General features: G+C 37.5%; 1 protein-coding gene across 1 annotated transcript; it reads left to right on the top strand.

Moving 5' to 3' along the window:
* Positions 1-582: 582 nt before the first annotated feature.
* LOC129001707 (forkhead box protein J1-like) lies at positions 583-23,271 on the top strand. Its single transcript, XM_054429101.1, has 5 exons — positions 583-624; positions 19,184-19,398; positions 20,505-20,680; positions 21,097-21,235; positions 22,994-23,271. Exons 2-5 carry the CDS (start codon positions 19,200-19,202, stop codon positions 23,230-23,232), a joined length of 753 nt encoding a protein of 250 aa, XP_054285076.1. The 5' UTR covers positions 583-624; positions 19,184-19,199; the 3' UTR covers positions 23,233-23,271.
* Positions 23,272-24,119: the final 848 nt, after the last annotated feature.

Below are 24,119 nucleotides of genomic sequence, written 5' to 3'. Positions count from 1 at the left end.
GCCAACATTTCATTAGAAAGCATCATTAATTGGTAGCCCAATTAATATGTACCCCAATTGTTTTGTACTGATAACCTGTAGCCAAATGGCATTTGGGTCCACATTCCCACGAGTCATCAAACACAATAAGAGTTTCTAAATTTAAGTTTTGACAAATAACTCATTGTAAAGCCTCAAATCATATAAGCTCTGGTGACTTTGTTCACCATCCCCGGGGGAGTAACTTGGGGAATGTGACTTCGGTCCAAGAGGTCCCGGGTTCAAATCCCGCTAAATCAACAACGGATTTTATCTAAGTGATAACGTGTTGTGAGGTGTAGCCTGAAGTAATGTGAAAACAACCCCAGGCTCGTGCCTAGCTTCTTAGGACAAAGAAATCACCATCCCCGTCCAATCCAACCCTTATTATCTCAAGTATCTCCCACTCTCGTTTGATAACATCAATCAAACTCCCTGACGTCACAGTTTTCGCTGTACAGGTGGCAACAATGGCAGTCATTTGACGATCGATATTTGGTACACCTGCCATTGCCGGACAGGTGGCCACCCTGGCGGTTGGTCACTCAGTTCAGTCCAGTCTCAGCCGGGAGTCGGAGCAGGTGGACAATCCTGACACCCCTAGTGGTAAGAAAGTGAAATTTAATTTTTTTAATGTTTTTAACGTTCATAACAACCAGAAAACAGTTTATTGTATTCATTTTTTTTCTGTCACAACTATTAGGAAGTTTAAACTATTTATTCACTAATTTGATTGGAATTTTCGATAACAATCTATAAAACTGCGACACCGGTAGTATTCGTGTTTCTGTTTATATTTATTTAAATTGAAAAATCCCCCCTTTGGATGGTTATTTTTGCAAAGTACCTTTAAAGCTAGCAAATTCAGACCACATTACATTTTTTACACAGATCTCCCAATTGCACAATTGCGTTGTCTACAGCTTTTCTGAGCTATTTATACAACTCTGCGATTTTACGAATGAGAACTTAATCTTTAACTTTACATTCATTATAATTATACAGATTTTCCTCTATTATCGCTCGCAAAGTTTTAGGATTGCTAGAGTCTCAGTGGATGTTTATAAGACCTTTACACATTTATACTTATAAAAAAATGACATTTTGTGTTTCGCCTTTTAGAAAAGTATTTATCTCTTTCTATCTAGTGAAGGCATTTATTTTGTTGTGATTGCAACGAAAATTGTATTTTATAATTTCTAATAATTTGCATTTTGGTGGTATAGCAGTGTTTTGTTTTGGTGCTTAATTATAATTCTAGAGGGTTCAATTTTATTTTATTTACTTAAGTGATGGATTTCTCACTAGGAAAACAATAATTTCCGTTCAATAAATAAAGGTTGAATGTAGGAGTTAAATAAACATGTTATTTGGTCGTCATCTAACGAATAAAGTTATTACGTTATGCGTGCAATGATTAATAACCACATTTAATACATCAATACTGTTATGTCGAGATTTAAAGAAATAGTTTGGCTCAAATTTAATACATAGCAAATAAATATAAATATTTTGAGTTGGTTTCAAAGTTTTAAATAATAAAATCTTAACTAATAATGAAACTGAAAATCAAACACTAAACAAAATCAAACAGAGGATCCTGAACATTCCAGCATTCAAGTTCCTAGCTAAGGGCGTGGCTTCTCCAAAACGTAAACATTCTCTTCATAAACAAATTATTCTTGCTGTATACCTACAACCATTAAAACCATTTGTTTCCCATTAAAAATTTAAAATATAGGTTCTGCGTGAAAAAAGAGTTAATACAATGTTTGATTAATAATGCGAATATAGTTACTGGTGTATCAATTTGGCGCAAAAAAAGAAATGTTCTAATTAAAACAGAAATAAACAAAATAGCTAGTTTCTCAATGCTAAGCTTGGTCCCCTAGAGTATCGATTGCCGTAGCTACTGGAATGTCTGATGAGTCACTTTTGTGGCGCAATGTTCTTGTTAATTTCGTTGAATATTTGAGTTTTGTAGGCATAATTTTTTCATGGAACCTTTTTTATTTATTGAATAAGATTGAAGTAAAAATAACTTAAAACTTAATTAAATCATGATTTAAAAAGTACAATTTTTACACGGGGATGAACATTTGCTATCACAACAGTGCTATAGATAGATTTCTGTGGATCCTAACATTTCTAAATAAATATCGTCAACTAGAGAACATTTCTCTGGGGTATTGAGTTGAATGAGAATCCTTCCAAGTAACTTGAGTATGAAACAGTTTATGTGATAACTGATAAGTATGTGGCATGATGGTAAGAAGAGATGTCCAGACTGTTATATTATGCATAATAGAACCTGTCCATGGCCTTGAGATATGATGAGATTTGATAATTAATTACAGAGAACAGATAACGAATAAGACTTTTTAAATAGTTTTTTATATCCCACCTTCATGTCCTAGGATGCTTGGTTCTAACCCGGAACGGTTTAACACATTACTTCAAGCTAGTTCAAGAGGTTTGCGGCATTATCAAATTGATAATATACATTGGTGATTGGTGGGGTTTGAACTCAGGACCTCGGGCTTCGAAGCCTGGAGCCATACATACCACTAGACCGGCTCGCTCCCCATTTAAATTATAGTGTAAGGTTAGGGACTTCATTTGTCACTAAGGGTGGGGGTGTATTACAGTATTAGTGGTATTAGGTTCATTAGGGAAATTTAAATAGTAAAAAGTAAAAGGTGCATACCATCAGATTATAAAGTAAACTATAGGACAAACAATTGAAATTAAAGTCGGTTTCTTTTCCTTATTTTTACAAAATTACATTGTGGATCCACATATGTTCATTTATTTTATGTGGATTTAAATATTAGAATATGGTGGATATTTTATGGATTTAATGTTCATTCAGTGCAAAACTATATAAAAAAAATTCACTGAAAACAATAACTAATAACCCTTGCATTCTTGCAAGCATCAGAGCTACAAACAATTAGTTTAAAAATCAAACAATGACAAACAACCAACAGTTTTTTACACAAAATATATGTTGTACTGTATCTATCCTGACACATAGATAATTCGATTCTGAGTTTGTTTAAATATTATTACAATATTGTGTTTTACATTTGAGCTTTTCAGGAACTTATGTCCCTACAAGCCATTAGCTATTCTCATTCTTCAAATATTTATTTTGTTATATCTTCAAAGTGATTTTATCTGTGTGCAAAAAAAGATTTACCATTTTTTTTAATTAAACATTAATTAAGTCCATTAATTAAGTCATTGTGGAGGAAGTAAAATCTATTCAGGCATCTTGCCAGAACATCCCTATCTTTTGGCTATGGAGTATAAAATCGTGTTTCACGTCATTAATAAAATAGTTAACCTAGTTGATTGTAAAATTTGTTTTTTGCCAATAAATCCACGAATTATTCGTTTTAAACTCACTTAGTTTCGGAACTTAAATGTACCGTGAGTGTGTGGGTATGTTCTACAAACCTTTATATAACACGTCATCTTAAGCATACAACTGGTTGACCTTGAAAGTCCATTCTCACAATGGCAATTTTTGCTAAAAGGTTTTAACCAGTAAAGGAACACTAACAATATAACACTAGCATTACGTGAGAAAACAGTTTTATGACCAAGTGCGAGCGTGTGCTTTTGGGCAATGTGGTAATCGTTAACAAACGTACAGTTTGGGTTAGTTTACTGTTCCAGGGTTAACATTCAGTACATGTCTGAATATTATTTTATAAAGTTTTATTTCACGTTTTATGTGAAATTGATTTATATCAGGATTTTTTAGATAAAACCTTTTTAAGGCACTAAACTGGGCTGTTATCATTACGCAAGTTATTTACCCTGCACAAGCGATAAATGATATTGGCTGATATAAAACGTATAGACCCGCAGTCGCCGGAAATTATTTGTGTTTCAATGTTTACGAACTCACATTTCCTTAGTGCACGAATACTTAAAAATAATCTGATTGATGGTTTTCGAATGAACATTGGAGTGAACGAACAGTCAAATAAATTGTAAAATACTTGTTGGAGTGAACGATCTTGGACTGAATGCAATAGACCCTATTGAAGCATAGCCCCATAAAACGTAAGCCGGCTTGCTGATTTCAAATATTGAAAATATACTTTTCCTACAGTCACCTGACAAAGTGGGCTTCCTTGCACTGATTATAGTACAGAAAGTTGCTAATCGCTGCATTTACTCACTTTTGCCGCACTCTTTTTTCCGCACACCAGTATTCAAACCATGCAACACAAAACAGCGTGCTTTTATTAGGCACGTGATCCGTGTACGCTTGGAAATAGGTTGGCAACATAATGATTTTACGATCACCTGATCCAGTGTTTCCCATTTCGACTCGTTCAACACTTGGATCGTAAGCTAAAAACGTGTTGTATACTGTTGGAAAGATTAATTATTAGGTTAGAAGAGGTTAGGTTAGTTTAGGTTAAGTTAGTCATTGTAGATTAAGTGCGAGCAAAAAGTACGAGAGTCGGTAAGCTGAATTAAAATATTCGTTTAATGTTAGTTTATAATTCACAACATATCATGTCTGCAATGAAATGTATGTAAAATTAACGCCAATCCAGTGCTGATCGCCTACAATGCTTGGGCACATGCCTTTACAGCAGTTCGTTGCTTTTGTGAATTTTAATTCGGTTATCAAATCTGTCAGATTATGCCAGATAGCCCGCTCGGCGCTCGGGAGACGGAATCCTCCTTCACCGGCTGAAGGCTGAAGAGGACATAGTCCTAGAACAGCCTCAGTCCAGTGGGGATTTCGGCTCCCTGGACTGAAAATCCACAACACAACACAAACCGGCTTTCCCAGCCAAGCGTCTCCAGCCGTCTTTCATCCAGCAAAGCTCTTCCCCTCCGGGAACCACTTCGTTATCGTAATCGACTTTATTAATTGTGAAACCTCCGAAACCCCTTGTTGACACTTGTGAGTAATTGATTGAGTTGGGGAGGAGAAAAGGGGAGAGAGAGAGAGAGAGAGAGAGAGAGAGAGAGTGAGAGAGAGAGAGAGAGAGAGAGAGAGAGAGAGAGAGAGACCGGCGCCTGAATAAAGGATGCAGGTAAATCTGCAGAGGGGTGAGTGTAGAGAAGGGGTGGCTGCTGGACACGCGATGTGGCGGGTCACGATATACTGACCAACGGGGGGGAGGGAAATGGAACAATCTGAGAGAAACTCAGACGATTCTGGCTACAAAATTGTTCCTCCAGTTTATCCATACTAAAAGAAAGAAGCATTAACCTTATTTTTGTTGTATACACGAATGTTAATGTTTTACTGAGATCGGATGAATTAGGATAACAAATGTGGATGTGGAATGTAAAACTGTCAAACCTATTGTTGCGGGCTTAACAGGTTCTTTACAATAAAAACTTGGCGATTTTAAAATTGCTATTTTATTTACACTAATTATTCTATATTTACAGATATTAGAATTACCTAACACCTAACTAACCCTATCTAAACCTAGCTAATGCCTATTATAATTTACAATGTTTCTACTTACAGCTAGCCTCTACAGGATTTATCACTTCTGTTACAATACTGTCACTACACTGTCACTAGAGTCACTACACTGTTACTCTCACTGTCACTACACTGTCACTGCCACTAGCACTGGTCACTCACACCGGCGTGCCGTCGCTTCGATGATTTTCGGAAGACTTAACTCAACTCAACTGCCGTATGCCGGAAGACGGTCCCTTATATAAGTTTACCGTGGAACATTCTAGAGACTACTCGTAGGCTAGACAAAGGTGTTTACAGATCGCCGTGGAAGCTTCTGGAGATGTCAAACCCCCTATTGACGTAGTCCGTTGACATGGGTCTATTGTCTATCACTGGCGCGTTCGGAGAAACCATGTAAACAAACAACCCTTTTGAGACGGCGCCTGGCTATTGTTGCGCGGGGCTCCTGACTTGTAACACTACCCCCTCCTTAAGACTGTTCTGTCCCAGAACAGATTTCCCATGAAGCTTGCGATCTTCTGGTCCACCGGAGGCTCCCCATGGGTTGTATACGCAGACCACAATTTCGATGCTAGTGTCCTCGAAAAGTTCCTGCACCATATTTCTTACAGTCTTCCATTCCAGTCCGTCGTAACCACATCCCAGCCTTGGAATAGCCAGCTTTTTGATTCCAATCCGCAGGAGCTTGTCTCGCAGGTCTTGCAGGCTTTTCTTCAAAGATTCGTAAGACGGCTTCTTGTTAGATGTTTCCTTTGTAACGAGGTAGAACAAATGCTGTCCATTGCGCTTCAGGTGAAGGGTTGTGCCAATGGCGGGGCTCTGACGCTCAAGATCTTCGGTCCCTCCAAACTTTTTCCTGAAGACTGTGGCTATACCTCGCGACGCTCTCAGGTCTTCTGCTACGCAGTGTGCCAAGGCATATTCCACTGGCAAGGTGAAGAGGTCCTTGTATAACAACCTCAGTCCCTCATTTCCATGTCTCTCAGACACGACGTCTCTTGGCTCGGTTGAGAGGTTCCGAACTTGTTGGCCGTGATCTCCTTTGTAGGGTGCAAGTCTGCTAAAATGAACTATTTTTGGTTTGCCATTTGGTTGTTTCTTAATCCTGTAGATGACGTCATTTAAACGAGAAATAACTTCATAAGGTCCTTCCCACGAGTTCTGGAGTTTTGGCGAATATCCACGACGCCTTCGGGGGTTGTGTAGCCACACGAGATCACCAGGTGTGAACCCTCCTTTCTCGGCCTTTACGTCGTACCTCTCCTTCATTCTGTCACTTGCTACAGGTATGAAGCGACGGACCTTCTCATGAATCTCGTCCATCCTCTTCCCGTTCTTAGACAAGGGAGCAACGTCCTGCCACGATGGTCTTCCATTATTGTCCATCTTCCATTGCTTAGTGTGTTTTAAGTCTGGTCCCCACTTCTGGTCCTCTGACAGCTTCTTCCTGTCCCCTTCGTCGTTAATGGTGGTCACACGACGAACCGATGCAATATGGTCTTCCTTGCGTGCCCAACGATTGCCGCTGTCTCCACGTTGTATTCTGGATGGTGCATCCGCCTTCTTATGGCTCGGCCCAGTGCGATGATTTGACTCGAAGTCATACTCCTGCTTCGATCCTGGAGGGGTTGAATGAGGTTTACTCCGGGGACGCCCCATCTCTCCGCAGTTCCAACAGCGTGCCTGCCGGTGACGATTTTTGAGTGCCTCCAGAACTCTCTCTACCAGGTCCTCGATGTCCAGTGGAGTTGTAGGTTCTGCGTCTGCCACACGGACTGGAGCCTGACCTCTCACCGACTGCCGTACAGCCTCGAACTCCAGTGCCTGTGTCAGTGCGTCACTCAGTGTCTTTGGTCTGGCGAGCATCACTGCCTGTTGAGTCTCAGGTTCACGTAGTCCGTCTAGGAAATTATCCACTGCCAAGCTCTCGAAGACATCATCCGTGACCGATGGATAGGCGTTTCTCACCAGGCGAGCAATGTCGGCTTCAAACTCCTGGAGTGACTCGCTGGGCTTCTGGATCCGGTTCCGTAGCTGTGATCGGTAGAGCTGGTCCATGTGTCGATGTCCAAAGCGCATGTCCAATCTCCTTATTAATTCTGCGAAGTTCTTCCGCTCCGCCATTGGCATAGCATGCAGAACAGCTAATGCATCGCCCCGTAGTGCAAGACACAGTGTCGAAGCTTTTGTCTCCTCGGTCCACCCATGGACCATAGCCGCTGTCTCGAAGAGAAGCATGTAGTCCTCCCAGGGAGTTTTACCATCGAAATGAGGAACGATGTTCTGAGGTACAGCGGCAGCAATGGTGGGCGCTGGCTTGGAGATCGTTTCTGGGGTGTTATCCTGCCGAAGTTCGTCAGTGCTAGCCGATGACGCAGGTGTGAAGCTCCCCGATGCAGCCATCTCCTGTCTAAGCTTATCAACTAACCTATCTTCTAGATTTTTTTCTATACAGTTAACTTTCTCATCGATTTCATTTATCCTACTTTCTAAACTATCAACTTTGCTAGAATATTCACCTAATTTGTTCAGCATTTTTGATTCTACATTTGACATTTTTGTCTCAATGCTAGTTTCTAAGTTTTTGTTATTTTCTGACATCTTTGACTCAATGCTAGCTTCTAAGTTTTTGTTATTTTCTGACATCTTTGACTCAATATTAGATTCTAGATTTGACATTTTTGACTCTAAGTTCTTAAGCATTTTATTCATATCAGATATTTCAAATAAAACGTTATCTGGGTCTTCACCTGCATCAATTAAAGCTTGTTTAAGGCGTGCCTGAAGGGCTGATTTAGTTCCACTAGTATCAAGATCTCGTTCTTCTAATTCTCTCCTAAGATCAGCTACTTTTAACTCGTCAAGTTTCACACCTTTGAAAGCCATTTTTATGCCTTACAGTTAAAATAATTTTACAATAAACAGTTGTTTTTAAGAAAAATTATGACACAAATTACTAATATCTAACAAAATCCTTAAAACTTTTTTACAAATAAAATCGCCAAAATAATGCCGCTTTCTGACACCAATTGTTGCGGGCTTAACGGGTTCTTTACAATAAAACTTGGCGATTTTATAATAACTATTTATTTACACGTATTATTCTCTATTTACAGATATTAGAATTACCTAACACCTAACTAACCCTATCTAAACCTAGCTAATGCCTATTATAATTTACAATGTTTCTACTTACAGCTAGCCTCTACAGGATTTATCACTTCTGTTACAATACTGTCACTACACTGTCACTAGAGTCACTACACTGTTACTCTCACTGTCACTACACTGTCACTGCCACTAGCACTGGTCACTCACACCGGCGTGCCGTCGCTTCGATGATTTTCGGAAGACTTAACTCAACTCAACTGCCGTATGCCGGAAGACGGTCCCTTATATAAGTTTACCGTGGAACATTCTAGAGACTACTCGTAGGCTAGACAAAGGTGTTTACAGATCGCCGTGGAAGCTTCTGGAGATGTCAAACCCCCTATTGACGTAGTCCGTTGACATGGGTCTATTGTCTATCACTGGCGCGTTCGGAGAAACCATGTAAACAAACAACCCTTTTGAGACGGCGCCTGGCTATTGTTGCGCGGGGCTCCTGACTTGTAACACTATGTTACTGAATGAATATTGGATAACTCAGTGGTATCCCATATGTAACTTTGAGAACTTGGTAAAACATGAGGAATTGGTTTTATCTTTTATGCACTTAATCACCTTACTACGGACAGTGACGTACTTTGTGTATGTAATTTGAGTTAAAAGCTGCGAGTAGAATGATTCGGATAATCTGTGTAGGTCTAGTCTTCTTGCGGTACTAGAAGAGTTACTTTGGAAAGGCCCTTTTACTTTCTCCTCCCATACATAGTAGATGGAGAAAGTATTGTTTTCGTCAACATTTTCGAATTGAAGTTTTGAGCGGATATATTCGTTTTGGGCCCCCTGAACCCAAAAAAGTGGGTTTCGAAATTATGTATGTCCGTGTGTCTGGCTATATGTGTGGATGTGTACAGAGCTACAGACCACACCTGTGGTCCGATTTTGATGAAATTTTGTATGTAAGTACTAATTCATGGTATCTCCAGGGGTTTTCATTTTTTTTTTATTTTAATTTTTAATGGTGATTTACCCATACAACCCCATGAATAACGGAAAATCGAAAAATCTTGTTGCCCTTTAAATTCAGAACAAAATTGTACAAATCCCCATTTCTGTTGAATTGCAGTTCAAAAGTTGTCGTAACTTATGTTATTTCCCATTTAAAGAACGTAAAATAAGACAAATACCCCCGTCGCAGCAAACCTGCATACTAAGTGAATTTCCATTTACCCAGCTTGATTTCTACTAAAATATTCCCTATAAATTTTCAGATTTATTTCCTATTTAAATAACATTAATTTTAGTGAGTAGTTAGGTTTGCTGCTACGGGGAAGATGTTGAGGTGTGTTTTTTTTTCAATTGAAATATTGATAGCTTAGTATGAAATAAACCAAATTGCCAAATTTGATTAAAATATATCCATAAACAAGCAAACTAGAACAGTTTATTTATTCTCCATAAGAATAACATGGGAATTTTAAATTTACAATTTTTTTTAATTTTCTCCGTAGTCAATGAACATTCAAAAACACTTCAATATACTAAATTATTTGTTTTTTTAAGCTCTTCAAAATGGTCTAGAGAGAAATTTAGAAATTTAAAGTTTTTAGGGTCAAAAATGAGAAAAACCCATTTTTACCCCATAAAACCCCCCATAAACCCCTGATCCCATGGTCCGATTATGCTGGTTCGCGAACTCGTTCGAATAAATGTAGGTTTACACGTTTGTACCAAATTTCATCAAAATCAGATCAATTTTGCTCGAGTTATCGCGCTAACGGACACATATATAAATATCATATATATAATATTTATTAAATTGTTTTAAATATTTATTAAATTATTGTGATTTATTAAATAAAAAAGAATATAAAAAAAGGGTACTCATGTTATTTTACATATTATTTATTAATATATATATATATATATATATATATATATATATATATATATATATATTTATATATGAATTTGAACGGATGGTGTTTTTGCCCTCTGGGGACCTCAAAACGAAAAAGTAAATCGGTCCCGGGTCTAGGTCTTACCATGAGACCTACGGTAATAGCTTATTCCCTATATGGGAAATTCGCTAAAAGGGATTTTTTGAAAAGAAAAAACCGGTTCTCATTGAAATTCGTCTATTGTGGTCCTTATAATTCTAAACTAAATAGTGTAACCCCCCATTCCTGTAAAAGTATAGTTCATAAGTTAATGCAACTTTTGTGATTTTACCTATTAAATAGCATACTCTCATCGCTTACCCATGATAAAGGTTGTTGACGACAAGCTAATGGGAGAAAGTATGTGTCAGATTGCTGATACCGATTTTATTTAAGCCCAACGCACGATAGTGAAAAGTTGAGTTCAGTTTTGAACCGTCGACAAATTCACTCTTCTCAGGATTGGGCCGGCGACATTTCGGCTACCCGGACACATAGTAATGGTCACATCACGTATAGTGGATGATATATCATGTCGCTGCCGATACCACTTTACCACCACATAGGCCTAATTATCTCCGGATCGGATGAGCGGGCGTCCCATAATGCATTTCGACCGGAAATCCGGTTGACACGTGGCTCAGCCAGCTGATCTGTTGATAGCAGATAAGCAACCAGGTGTGCCAACTGACCGGTGCATATCTCAAGAAATTAGGTTATTGCCAATTTAGATCGACATAATTAATTGTTGAATTGTTATTGCTCGGTCAAAAAGTGTGATTTGTTTAACGTTGTGTGCGTAAGTTGTGATGAAAAATGCCTCAACCACAAACCAAATTGTAAGACATATAGCTTACTAAAGGCACACAACTATATCATTCAAACTACGGACCTGTCAAGAAAAAATTTCGACGTATTTTATATAAATTAGAGTTCTCTAAGTGATTTTTTCCCAACCTACACTGGATATTTCATCGATTGGACCCACTTAGCTGTGGTTGAACGATTAAACATTTAGTTTAAGCAATATATTTGTTTGATGTATGCAATTCCATGACGTTTTTCAACGAGATTTTTCTTGATATTTCTTTTCAGAAAAGACTTAAAGGAAGAATTATTAGACTTGTATTGGAAGAGAGCAAGTACATTTTAACAAACTATCGTTATTTCTTGTTTGGATTGTTAAAATCTATCAGTTTCTGCACTAGATTTTGCTTTGCATACAGATTAAAATACCAACTCCTTAATAAATAACCCATTAGTGTACTGGATGATATAGAGGTGACAAACATTCTGTAACTGAAACATTAATTATTTCTAGGTTATATTTATGTATTTATAGAATCCCTCCACGCGTGAATTTCCACCCAGCGAGTGTCTGACTTGTTATTCTCATTGTAGTCGAATGTCGAACTGACTATCGATCTATTGGAGAGGTGATACATTATTCACCGAGTGGCGGGATCTTTTGTTGGTCCACCTGCACCCCCCCCCCCTCCCCCTACACCCCCTGGTCGATAAAGGGGGCGGCAGGGGGATGAAAAACCGTCACGTCCGTTGAACTCACCGCCACAGCCGAGAGGTAGAGGATGCTTAGGGGGTTTTCATTTTGAATGCTGGTAATACAAATTTGGGGAGATTTTTCGCTTCGCTCAGTTTTTTTCGTTTCTGTGCTATTAGCAACTAGCTTAATCGTGCAAGTCAAGACTACAATTCAATTAATGTGGGGAGTGAGCTGGTCTAGTGGTAAAGTGGACCACCGGTTCTCAAGGTTCCGAGACGAATCCACGGGGATGCGGAATACTATCCTCCGCGAAACTACCCCCCCAGGTGAAACGTGACGTCACAAAATCTGCCAACTAACCAATATGGAAGCCGTGTCCACGGCTGGAATACTACCCCCCCTAGACAAATCATGCTATTTAATTTTAATTCGAGTAATTCCATTGGACAATAGAAAAATCATGTGGTGAATATAAAACAGAATTTCGAAATGTTACAGCAAGTTTGGTTGGTTAGGTTAGGTTAGATTAGAACTGTTTGACAACTAAATTTGAGTGTCCGTGACTGGAAAACTATGTTATAATTATGTAAACCGTTCCGGGCTAGCATTCAAGGATGTGAAGGTGGCACAATAATTCAATAATTAAAGTTCGGTGGGTATCATCAGAAAACTGTCAGTGAAATGACACCCGTACTTTTGCCACCAGTACTTTTGCCATCTCACATAGCCATCTTTATAGCATGAGATACACCCGAGCCACGCGTTTATTATTTTGTATGTCGTATTATTTAAGGAAGCTCATGGGAGATTTAACATGAACCTTTCAAACACTTCGCCAATATACGGAAATGTATGTGGATACATGACGTACGATGATTAATCATTGATAAAGAAAACCCCTCAATATATTTCATATAAGTTTGCCAAAAGACTGCTAATAATCAATATATAAACAGTCATATGTTTTTCAATCGTTTTGTAAACAGAAAATAGTTTTGGTGTGTTGTTGTGTGGAATGAAATAAAGATGATGGTTTTTGTTCACATTTATTTTTGTCATTTCTGATATTTTATATTAACTGATCGTCCGTGATATCGAGTTGATCGAATCACGCATATTGACGATGACATACATACACTTGTTAATACATAACATGTACGAATGAAGCTAAAAAAATGTTGTTTACTCTATTTTTGTTTGCTATGATTGCATAATATTTGATGAGTTTGAGATTTTGTAGAGTGCAAAAGCAGTATGGACCTCTTTCTAGGTTGGAATTTAAAATTGAAGGCTTGTTGTATAACCTGTCATATCGCGTAAACGTTCCTCTTTAGCCTACTTTGGTCCATAAACGTCCATGATAAAAATGTGGGTGTGTAAAAATATACAAAAAAGTCTTGTGAATTTGCTAAGTATAATTGAATTCCTAAAATATGAAATAGATGGATGAATGAATTCCTTGTTGGTAACCGTATATGACACGCGACCAATAAGCCACAGTCTCGCGTTACTATTTACTGAGGTTGCTGTGTCGTGTGAATTAGATTAGACATTTTAGCACGGAGAAGTAATGTTACTTCTCTGTGATTTTAGCAAATGTCGAACACAACGTGATATTTATAATTTATCATTGGAGATAATTTGAGGGATTTAACCTCTGGACGACTTGTTTTTATCTGATTGTGTCTTCACCAGTGGTATTTTGTACAAATGAAGCTTTAACGAATATTAAGGAAAAATAATTCAAGCACCTAAAAGCTTTTGTATATGTCAAGAATTGAACCCGTCCCCAGGCCAGGAACACACGCAATGCCATGTTGTCAAATTGGGTTTTTATAAGGCTACGAAGTTATAGCTTTGGTTCGGACTAAGAAGATGACTACTGGTTTAGGAATTTAGACTTGGAATGCTTTGAAATAGCGAGAGTGCACTAAAATAATTTATTAACTTTCTCAATGCAGTTTTTGGTCTTCGTAGTGTTGGCCACATTTTGCTTTTGAAATTGTAATTACTCTTGAGCTTTCCACTTCCATTGTCTTATCGACTTCAAATTAAATAGATAAATGGCATTCTCACATAATAACAGCCGTACTTAAGTTTAAATTGCGTGGTAGTTTCTGCCATTGACTATATACCATTTTTTGAACAACGTTCATATACCCGTATACACTCCGCCCCTTCAAAGCACAGCATTTCTTGTGCAGCCCGCACAACACGGCTGTACCTGAATCACGTCCGACGCCGTACCTTTTTTTTAAACTTCACTTTACTATTACTCTCATCATTGACTATACACAGTCCTCAATATATAATCAATTTTCGTACACACCACTACACTACAATTTAAAACTAGGTGTACAGTATTAAAGTGATGATTAAATCTAAATTGTGGCTGAGATGCCTGTTTTAGTTTTGTAAATACATTACAACTAACGCTACAAAAATGTGTTTCATTAGTTAGAACCATTTTATTTTTAAGACTAGTAATAATTCAACTATTGTTACATCATCTTTTAGTCACTAATTGCCCAAAAATTCCACATCGTTTTTTTCGAACCATTAACATGAATCGGTCCATTTTATGAATCGATTATTTAAAAAACGCTGTTGTCATCATTGTAAAGTTTATTTGACTTTTTACATATATGTGTCATGTTCAAGGAAATAAAGCATTTAATTTCATTGTAGTAATTACTTTTCAATGCAGATAAACTCTATGCACAGTGACTATAAATGACGTCATGACCACTATAAATGACAGCGACAGCACGAAACCACTTGTGCATCCCCTCGCTCTGTCGCTTACCCTCCGATCGATCTGATTGGTCGACAGATCTCCACATCTGTGATTGGTCCTTTCTCGTCCAATCGGATTCACCCTCCTCCCTCCCCACCCCTTTCATCCCTTGAACCATCTGACTCATTATCGAACCTTATGCTTCAATCCACAAAAGTTTTACACCCCAATGACGAAAAAGGATTGCGAATACATGGTATTTGGGTAATGAAAAGTGGTCATGACTTTTCACGATAAACACAATCCCATATACTGCATTTTTATTCAACTTTATTAGTGTATCAGTGGCAGAATCTGAATGAAAGGAACTCGAAATGCCTTTAAAGCAAATTGATACAAATCTTATAATAAATCAATTTAATTAATAATTAATTTTAATAATACATTTAACGAGTACCTAGGGTTGCTGCTAAAGGGAGGGTAATAAAGTATGTTTTTAGTTTAAATATAGCTTAGTATAAAATAAATAAATTTGCCTAGTTTGATCAAAATATAGATGCGGGATATACTCTGCAGCGGGTTGCGGTGTTCAATGAATTTTTAGACCGCATCGCAGACAAAGGCGGACTATTCAGGGTGAACAACTTAACTGTGCCACCATTGGTATCTCAGAAACTATCAGATTTAGAGCGAACATTAAATGGAGAACTTTAAATAGTTTTTAATGATATTAAAGAAATATGAATTCCAATGTTTCAAAAACGGCTTATAACTTTAAGATATTATAACTACGATCAGCTGGTGCAGAGTTTCCCATTTCATTTGGTTGGATTTAACCTAACCTATAAACGTGTTGTACAGTGTTTGAAAGACTATTTATACTAGTGTACATGTTGCTCGAAATCGAGCAATTGCAAAGAAGTACAGGAGTTATCAATAAACAAATGACTTGTTTAAAAATTAATAACAGTCATAATTTCCGATTATTTTAAAAGAGTCGACTAAAAGATTATTAACTAATGGAAATGAGTGGAAATGAATGGAAATGAATGGCTTTTATAATGTACCGTACCTAAAGTTATTTTTATTTAGCCAATTTGTAGACAACAAGGTGTAGGCTACTTTAAACTCTACAGTACAGAGTTAGGCAAAAACTGGCAGAATTCTAAAATGGTGTTATTTATCATAAGCATACTTATATGCCAAATCATTAAAATAAAAATTCAATAATTAATAACTTACCTATATCATTAAACACAAACAAACATCCAAAACTATACCCATTTTTAATACAACATATTAGATAATTTGCACATTGACTGTTTACAATTAACATATGTTCTTCTTCTCACTTTTAATTTTTGGTTAGCAACGGGAAAAATCTGTTTCATAATCATTGAAATAGATTTATAATCAATAATCCATCAAAAAGTTTAAGATTAAATAAACCTACCACATAGTTGTTTAATTTTTTGGGATCAGCTGTCTGAAATTGTGAAATAGGCATTTGACAGTTCTGGTTGTTTACATTTAAATGTCAAAGCAAATGTAAACATTGTGAATTTTCTCATGCTTCCATGGAAACCGATTTTTAATAATATTTAATTTCTGACAACAGCTGAAGTTTCAAAACAATGTTTGTTTCCCATGTTAATCTTATGGAGAAATACGAAACTTTAAAGGGCCCCAGGGCCTCACTCTCTAATTATTTCCCTAAAAAGAAAGTTTCCTGCACAACTTCACGTTACGCTCTTTCCAATGACACCAAAAAAATGTCAATCGGTTCAGTAGTTTCAGAGGAGTAATTGTCACAAAAATCCTGCTTGCGTATTAAATAAGTACTAGTGTACATGTTGCTCGAAATCGAGCAATTGCAAAGAAGTACAGGAGTTATTTATAAACAAATCACTTGTTTAGAAACTAATAACAGTCATAATTTCCGATGATTTTAAAAGAGTGAACTAAATAGGCAGTTTTTAGTAGTCAACTAATGGAAATACTCACAATTTACATAACAATCCTATTCCAGTTTAAAGAGTTAATTTATAACAATCAACCTGCCCATGGACGGGAAAAGGTAAGCTTACAATTTAAGTCTACGTAAAAAGGCTGTCAAATTTTATAAAGTACTGTACCTAAGTTATTTAGCCAATTTGTAGACAATAACGTGTAGGCTACTAACTCTACTCAAAAACTTGCAGAACTCTGAAATGGTGTTATTTATCACATGCTTACTCATATACCAAATCCTTAAAATAAAAATTATATAATTTATATCATTAAACACAAACCAACATCCAAAACTATACACATCTTTAATACAACATAGATAATTTACACATTGACTGTTTACAATTAACATGTGTTCTTCTTCTCACTTTTAATTATGCTTCGCAACGGGGAAATCTGTTTCATAATCATTGAAAATAGATTTATAATAAATAATCTATCATAAAGTTTAAGATTAAATAAACCTACCACATAGTTATTTTATTTTTCTGGATCAGCTGTCTGAAATTGTAAAATAGGCATTTGACAGTTCTGGTTGTTTACATTTAAATGTCAAAGTAAATGAAAACATGGTGAATTTTCTCATGCTTCCATGGAGACCAATTATTATTATTTAATTTCTGACACCAGCTGGAGTTTCAAAACAATGTTTGTTTCCCGTGTTAATCTTATGGAGGAATACGAAACTTTAAAGGGCCCCAGGGCCTCACTCTCTAATTATTTACCTAAAAAGAAAGTTTCCTGCACAACTTCACGTTACGCTCTTTCCAATGACACCAAAAACATGTCAATCGGTTCAGTAGTTTCGGAGGAGTAATTGTCACAAAAATCCTGCTTGCGTATTAAATAAGTATAGATAGATGATTTATAGTAACTGGAACAATATAATGTGTAACACGAGTGCAAACTGCCTTTGCTGCACTCAAGATGGCTCGTGCGTAAAGATTTCTCTCGTGGGCACTTCGCCCAATAGTTACACAAATAACTATTTAAAACCCTCATTCATGTAACACATCGCGCATATATTTTTTTAAATAAATAAATAAAATAAATAAACAATCTATATAGGCTACTGCATGTCACGTAGATAGATTGGCCGTGTGGCCGTACCATTGCAATACAACGGCGCTCCCCGTGATTTGGCTACACGCGTGTGCTGCGAGTTTATCGAAGGTGTTCTTGAAGGCGCCACCAAGGTCATTGACAAAAAACTAACTTTTTTTAAATTGTAATTCTCCAATACTGATTTGTTGAATACAAATCGTTCTTCAAACTTCATTATTGTTTGAGTTGTTTCTATTTAGGAATTTATGTAGTTGAATAACAAGTTTTTGAAACCCTTTTTTATACAGATGCTTTCCCAAATCTTTAAATGACAGAACTTAATTCTAGAATTTGATAGCCAGATTTTTTGTCTCAATAACACTGCACAGCAATAACTAATATCTTGGCAGTGGTTATCAAATTAGATAATATTTCATCTGTATGTAATGGTTTCTTCCAATTTATTTGTACTCGAGATTCAAGTGCCAATTACCATAATCAGGAGTTTGCTCAGTTTTAAATAATAATTGGTAATCCAGAGACATCTCAAACAGATCAAGGGGATGATCCCAGACTATAGTTACTTGAGAAAGCATCTGTATTGTTACAAAGTCTATGTCCAAGGAGACTTGTTAGAGCTTATAGGCAGAATGCTTCAGTTTATTGTGTACCGTCTGACAGGCTCTAAAGCATGTAGTGAGATACGCAAAAACCTCTTACGTAGCTGACTTACATCTTACGTCCGGCGTCTTCTCTGTGATCAGGCAATCAGGATTCATAAATTTTCATCTGCAGCAGGGTCTTCTTTCTTCACGTGAGAATGTGTGGTCGGACACAAATTCCCAAATGTTGTAGAAGGGCCTATCAGTAAGGTATTGCTTGAGTTTTTTGTTGAAGGTATGATTTAGTTATAGGTTTTTTAAGTCTTAAGGCAAAATATTGAAGAAAAAGGAGCCTGAATAGGTTGGGGTTTTTCAGAATTTTTGAAGTCTATGCTGCTGTGTTTGTTGCGTGCGTTGCTCTTGTCGTAGGGTTGGGAATTGTTGTCCGGCCAGGATTATGGTTTCATAGACATAGAGGTAATAGCCAGTGAGGATTTTATGCTGGGTAAAAAAGGTTTGCAGTGCTCCGAGGGCTGCAGGCGCAGTATTGTTCTCAGTGTCATTTGTCAAACCAGGATGCAGTCCATGTTCTTCACTTGAATGGATCCCCATCCCAAGGCAACGGTTCCATATCACAGATAGGAACAAAATAGTTAGTTATATGCCAGAATTGCAGTATTTTCATAAGTTATTGCTCTATGATTTGTTTACAAGGGACAGGAGTTCTGTAAACTGTTTATGCTCTAGGTATGTTACGTCAGTCATGTTGGTGACCTGCCCCTCTACCCGTGACCCCTCACCCCACTCCCCCCAGGAGGGAGGGGGGGATGTGGACCTGACCTCTCTACACTGGCTACACAACCTGGACCTGACCACAGTGACAGCTCTACCCACACCTCCGTCCTCGCCTCAACCGTCGTCCGCCAAACCCAAGAAACCTCCCACACTGAGGCTACAGCTGAGTGAGTATTGTATGTATGACGATCAACAATCAACGTATTATAAGATATCGGTTGGAATTTCTTTTGATCCTATAGTAAATACATCGCCGGTTTTAGAATACATGAGATCATGGTTGAATTGAGCTCTGACATTAATGACGGGTAAACTTGATGTAAGCCATTGCATATTTTGTGCTTCTGCTATCGTGGTATAAAACGTTAAGGGAGATTGTAGAACTTTCACAGTAGCATTCTATGAGTTTATTCAATTATGTTCTGAAAAGATGGAACGATGGAAAAGATAGAGAGTGTTCTCCAGCCGGTTCCTGGGACTGTACAATTAAATAAGTAAAATTAGTCACAGCCCTGTTTTCTGTCCGCGAGAACTCTATTTGTCTTTTTCGTTAACAATTTACAAGCCCCAGTGCGTCTGTACATGCGTTTGTGTAAATAGAAACCCCTTGACAACATCCAAGTGACCGACTATCACTATTGTAACAATGGGATTTTCTCGACAATGGTATCTACGTGAACGTGAACACGGAGCGAGCTGGTCTAGTGGTTAGAGCGCGGGACTTTGGTCCAAGACATCCCGGGTTCAAATCCCGCCAAATCACCAATGGATTTTATCCAAGTGATAATGCCGCAACCCTTAGGTCTAGCCTGAAGTAATGTGAAAAATATCCCAGGCTCTTGCCTAGCGTCCTAGGACAAAATAAAAACCGTGAACGTTAGCATGGCACAACCAGCATCAAAGCCTGGTTGTAGTTACAAGTATTTTTGAGCTAGAACGAAAAATAAAAAGTAAATAAACAAATGTATATATTTGTCTTACCAGTTAAGGGGCAAGCCACAAAAATGAGTAACTTTCAACCAAGCCAAACTGAAAAAAGCAGAATACTTTATGTTACAACTATCACCGAAAACAGCAACTAAATGTGAAATTAAAATATTTAACTGTACACTCTGAGAGTGGAGTGGCACAGTATGTTATATTTGATTAAACAATTGGCTATAGCTGGTCCTATCTACTTCAGTATCCAAAAGGCACTGTCTATATATTTAGTTCTTACTCTTCACAAGCCTTACCGGTAATTCCACCAAAACTTGACATGTGATTGTAACAGACGCTGTGACCGCAGAGGACTACAGGACCTGTGGAGATCACAAGCCTCCATTCTCATACGCCACCCTCATCTGTATGGCTATGAGAGCCAACAACAACAAGATGACTCTGTCTGCCATCTACAGCTGGATACGAGACAACTTCATGTACTACAGGAACGCCGACCCCACCTGGCAGGTCAGTCAAGTACAGTAGCCTCACAATCTGAAGGTTGCTGGTTCAACCCTGGGTAAAAGCAGGAGCTTTTAGATGGTTCAAAACTGGATCTAGATGTAATTGATCGAGCATCCTATATAAGGTGGTGGCTAAAGAAACAATGTGTCTAACTTAAGGTCAATGTTAAATAGTCACAAGACACGAGTTTGAACCATTTCCTTTAAGAAAATGTAAAACATGTCAACAGCGAAGATAGCAACAAAATAAAAATACTGAGGGAACTAGAGCTATTTCACAGGAGAATTGGTTGTCAGTTTTGTTTGTTTGTAACAACATGGGTGTTATCTGTAGTTGCAAGTAATGAAAATGTTCATAATGTAATGTACTTATTAAGTTTTACAATTAATGAACTAAAGTAACAAAATATTATGTTTCAGAACTCAATAAGGCACAACCTGTCACTAAACAAGTGTTTCGTCAAGATACCAAGGTCGAAGGATGAGCCGGGGAAAGGTGGATTCTGGAAACTTGATATAGAGAGGCTTGAAGAGGGACAGAGGAATAAACGGCGACTTGGTGAGTAACAAAAACAACATATAGAGAACAACGGAACTGGAAACACTCTGTAGTGTTCCATTAACATAACTCACTGTAGAGTGTTTTATCACTAACAAAACTATTGAATGAAGGTAAAGTATCAATTTTATGAAAGTCCAATGTTTGAAAATGTCCTGTATTGCTGAGGCAAGTATGAGTGTATTTGAGCCATTGACTTCTCTATTCTAAAATAGGCATTCCATCTATTACCAGAAATTTTTTTATTAAATTTAACATAGTTTGATCAACCATTCTCTTTATCTCTTGGTTTAGTAGGATAGTTGCTGTGACATTAGCGATTTTATTGTTTACAATAAGCAATAAGATTTCTTATTGGATGTATTCGATAGTAGTTAACATAAGCGGCCTCTGTCGGTGGCTCAAGAGTCAACTATTTTTATCTGCAAATAGTTTTGCTACAGGATATTGTAACCTAACAGAGTGACTCTAAACAAATCAATTCAACGGTAATTCACATGGGATACAGTTTTGAATGTTTTTGAAACTTTGGGAGACTGTGACCTTACAAATGACTCACAAACCTCATTGCCTTAACTATTACAAGTAAATATTATAAGAAAATTAATTTGGATTTTACCTTTAATGAAACTAGATATTCCATTCCCATACTATATTCACAGCCAGAGTCGTAATGAAAATAAACATAGAACTGCGTTACCAATGGAATTTGCTGATACATTCATTTCAACTATCACATAACAAAGAAGGAAAAGGAGCTTTATAATGTAACCTAACACACTAGTATATCATTAGAAGAGACTTAAGCCGGGTCCTCTCTTAGGTGAGAAGGTGTGCGGACAAAATGTTACATGTGAGAATGAGAACAGGCGTCTGACATTGTGTATGTACATCCTCTGCGTGTCTCACAATCACTGGAAATCATAATTTTTCTCTGTGATCACTACAAAAAGTGAATTTTTCAATTGCATTCTGCAATCACAAAATTATAAGCTCTGCTCGACTCTGCGTATATTGAGTGAAATACCCCGAATTTTGGTTAAAATCTAATTATTTAAATTTTTAACTATCCAAATACTGTACGGCCCTTATTGATTCTGATAATTAGAGTTTTACTGTACTTAGTGCCATTTTTGCATCTCTAAATCACATCAATGACTGGAAAGTAGTGTCTGAGCTTCTCATACAGTAGACTCCCTCCTATTCGGACACCTTTTAACCGGACTTCAGTTTAACAGGACTACTCTGCGGAAATTACATTTCTTTAACCGGACAATTTTTATCAGCACATTGGCTCAACAAAATTAGATCGGCAGGAAGTGGGCGGTACTGAAACAACTGGAAAAATTTGAGACCAGTGATCACGTGCCTAAATACAATGCTCTCCTAAATTTAAGTTGAATATCACAGTAAACGGTCCGTTTTAATGAGTTTTTGAGGACGTCGGTTTAACCGGAAAAAAATGTTATCTGGACTGGCCTGAGTCCCGAGGAGTCCGGATAAGAGGGAGTTTATTGTAGTTATATCTGTGGGTTATGATGCTGGACGGAATTGGTGGGGGGAATTGTAAGGTTTGTGTGGTTTAATGAGGTTGTTATTGAATAATATGATTCATTCAACTATGTTCCTTCCTAATAAAAGTTGAGTAAAACCAAACAGATGAACACCAGTTGGCATGTTAACTTCTGTTTCTAAAATTAGTTTTATAACTTGTTTTAACAAACAATATGTATTTTAATTTCTTACATCATGTTGCAGGGAGTTCCGGACTGACAAACCGTCGACGTAATCGGTCCCGTCGCAAGCCTGCTCTGCCTGCTGCTCCCCCCTCCCCTCTAGTGCCAGACGCCTCTCCTCCCTCACAGGACACCCCTCTCCCCTCACTATTGGTCGGGGAGTCCGCTATAGAGGAGGAACTGGCCAACCTTCTACTGGGCAATGTGGGATGGGACGACTCTCAGCTAGAATTACTCCACTCTCTGCTCGACTCTTTGTAAACACGGGGCGAGACAGTCTATCCTGCAGTTACTGATGTTTTTAGGCGATAGGAAACTATTTCTTATGTCCATCTTCTTTTTTTTAGAAAAAAGTCTTTTAGTCAATGCTAAGTGGAACTTTAAATTTGAATTATATGTTCAGCTGCCAATCAAGTTATACAGGTGTGCTTCAATTTACTGTTGTATTTATCATTGGGTTTGGTCAAAATCGAGAATGGAAAACTTGCTAATGTCTATAGTTGAGTAACTGAAACCTACTAAAGTTAACCTTGGGTTAACCGGGGGAGCGAGCTGGTCTAGTGGTTAGAGCGCGGGACTTCGGTTCCAGAGGTCCCGGGATCAAATCCCGCCAAATCACACATGGATTTTATCTATGTGATAATGCCGCAAACCCTAGGTCTAGCCTAAAGTATTGTGAAAAACAATTCCGGGCTCGTGCCTAGCGTCCTAGCACAAATAAAGAAAAGCTTTGGGTTTTTCTAGTTCTTTTTCAATACTTGCTTTCCTAAAATTACAACTGTACATAGACGGACAGAATCAAGAACAGACTAGGATAAGAATGGAAAGTCAGTAAGTCTTTTAAATATAAATGAAGGGACTACAATTTTAAGACGTTATGAATAATTTCTCAATGAAATATTACTAAAAACTAAAGAGGAAAATTGATTTTTAACAGGAATTTTTCATCGTTAAACCTACTGCAGGATGGACTTGATTTTAGAACATAATCTGTAATATAAAACTGAGATATTAAACGCAATACAGGATTTAACCATTTGGTTGTGACCTAGCAATATGTTTATGTTGGTAACACTGTTTGTATCACATAGGGTAGATTGGCATCACTGAAACCAGCTGATGAGGCTCTATCAGCTGGTTCTACCTCC

Source organism: Macrosteles quadrilineatus, unplaced genomic scaffold, assembly GCF_028750875.1.
Source record: "Macrosteles quadrilineatus isolate MER2022 unplaced genomic scaffold, UCM_ALF_1.0 Scaffold_8__2_contigs__length_117827958, whole genome shotgun sequence".
NCBI classification, from domain to species: Eukaryota; Metazoa; Arthropoda; class Insecta; order Hemiptera; family Cicadellidae; genus Macrosteles; species Macrosteles quadrilineatus.
This window is presented reverse-complemented; position numbering and strand designations above follow the sequence as displayed.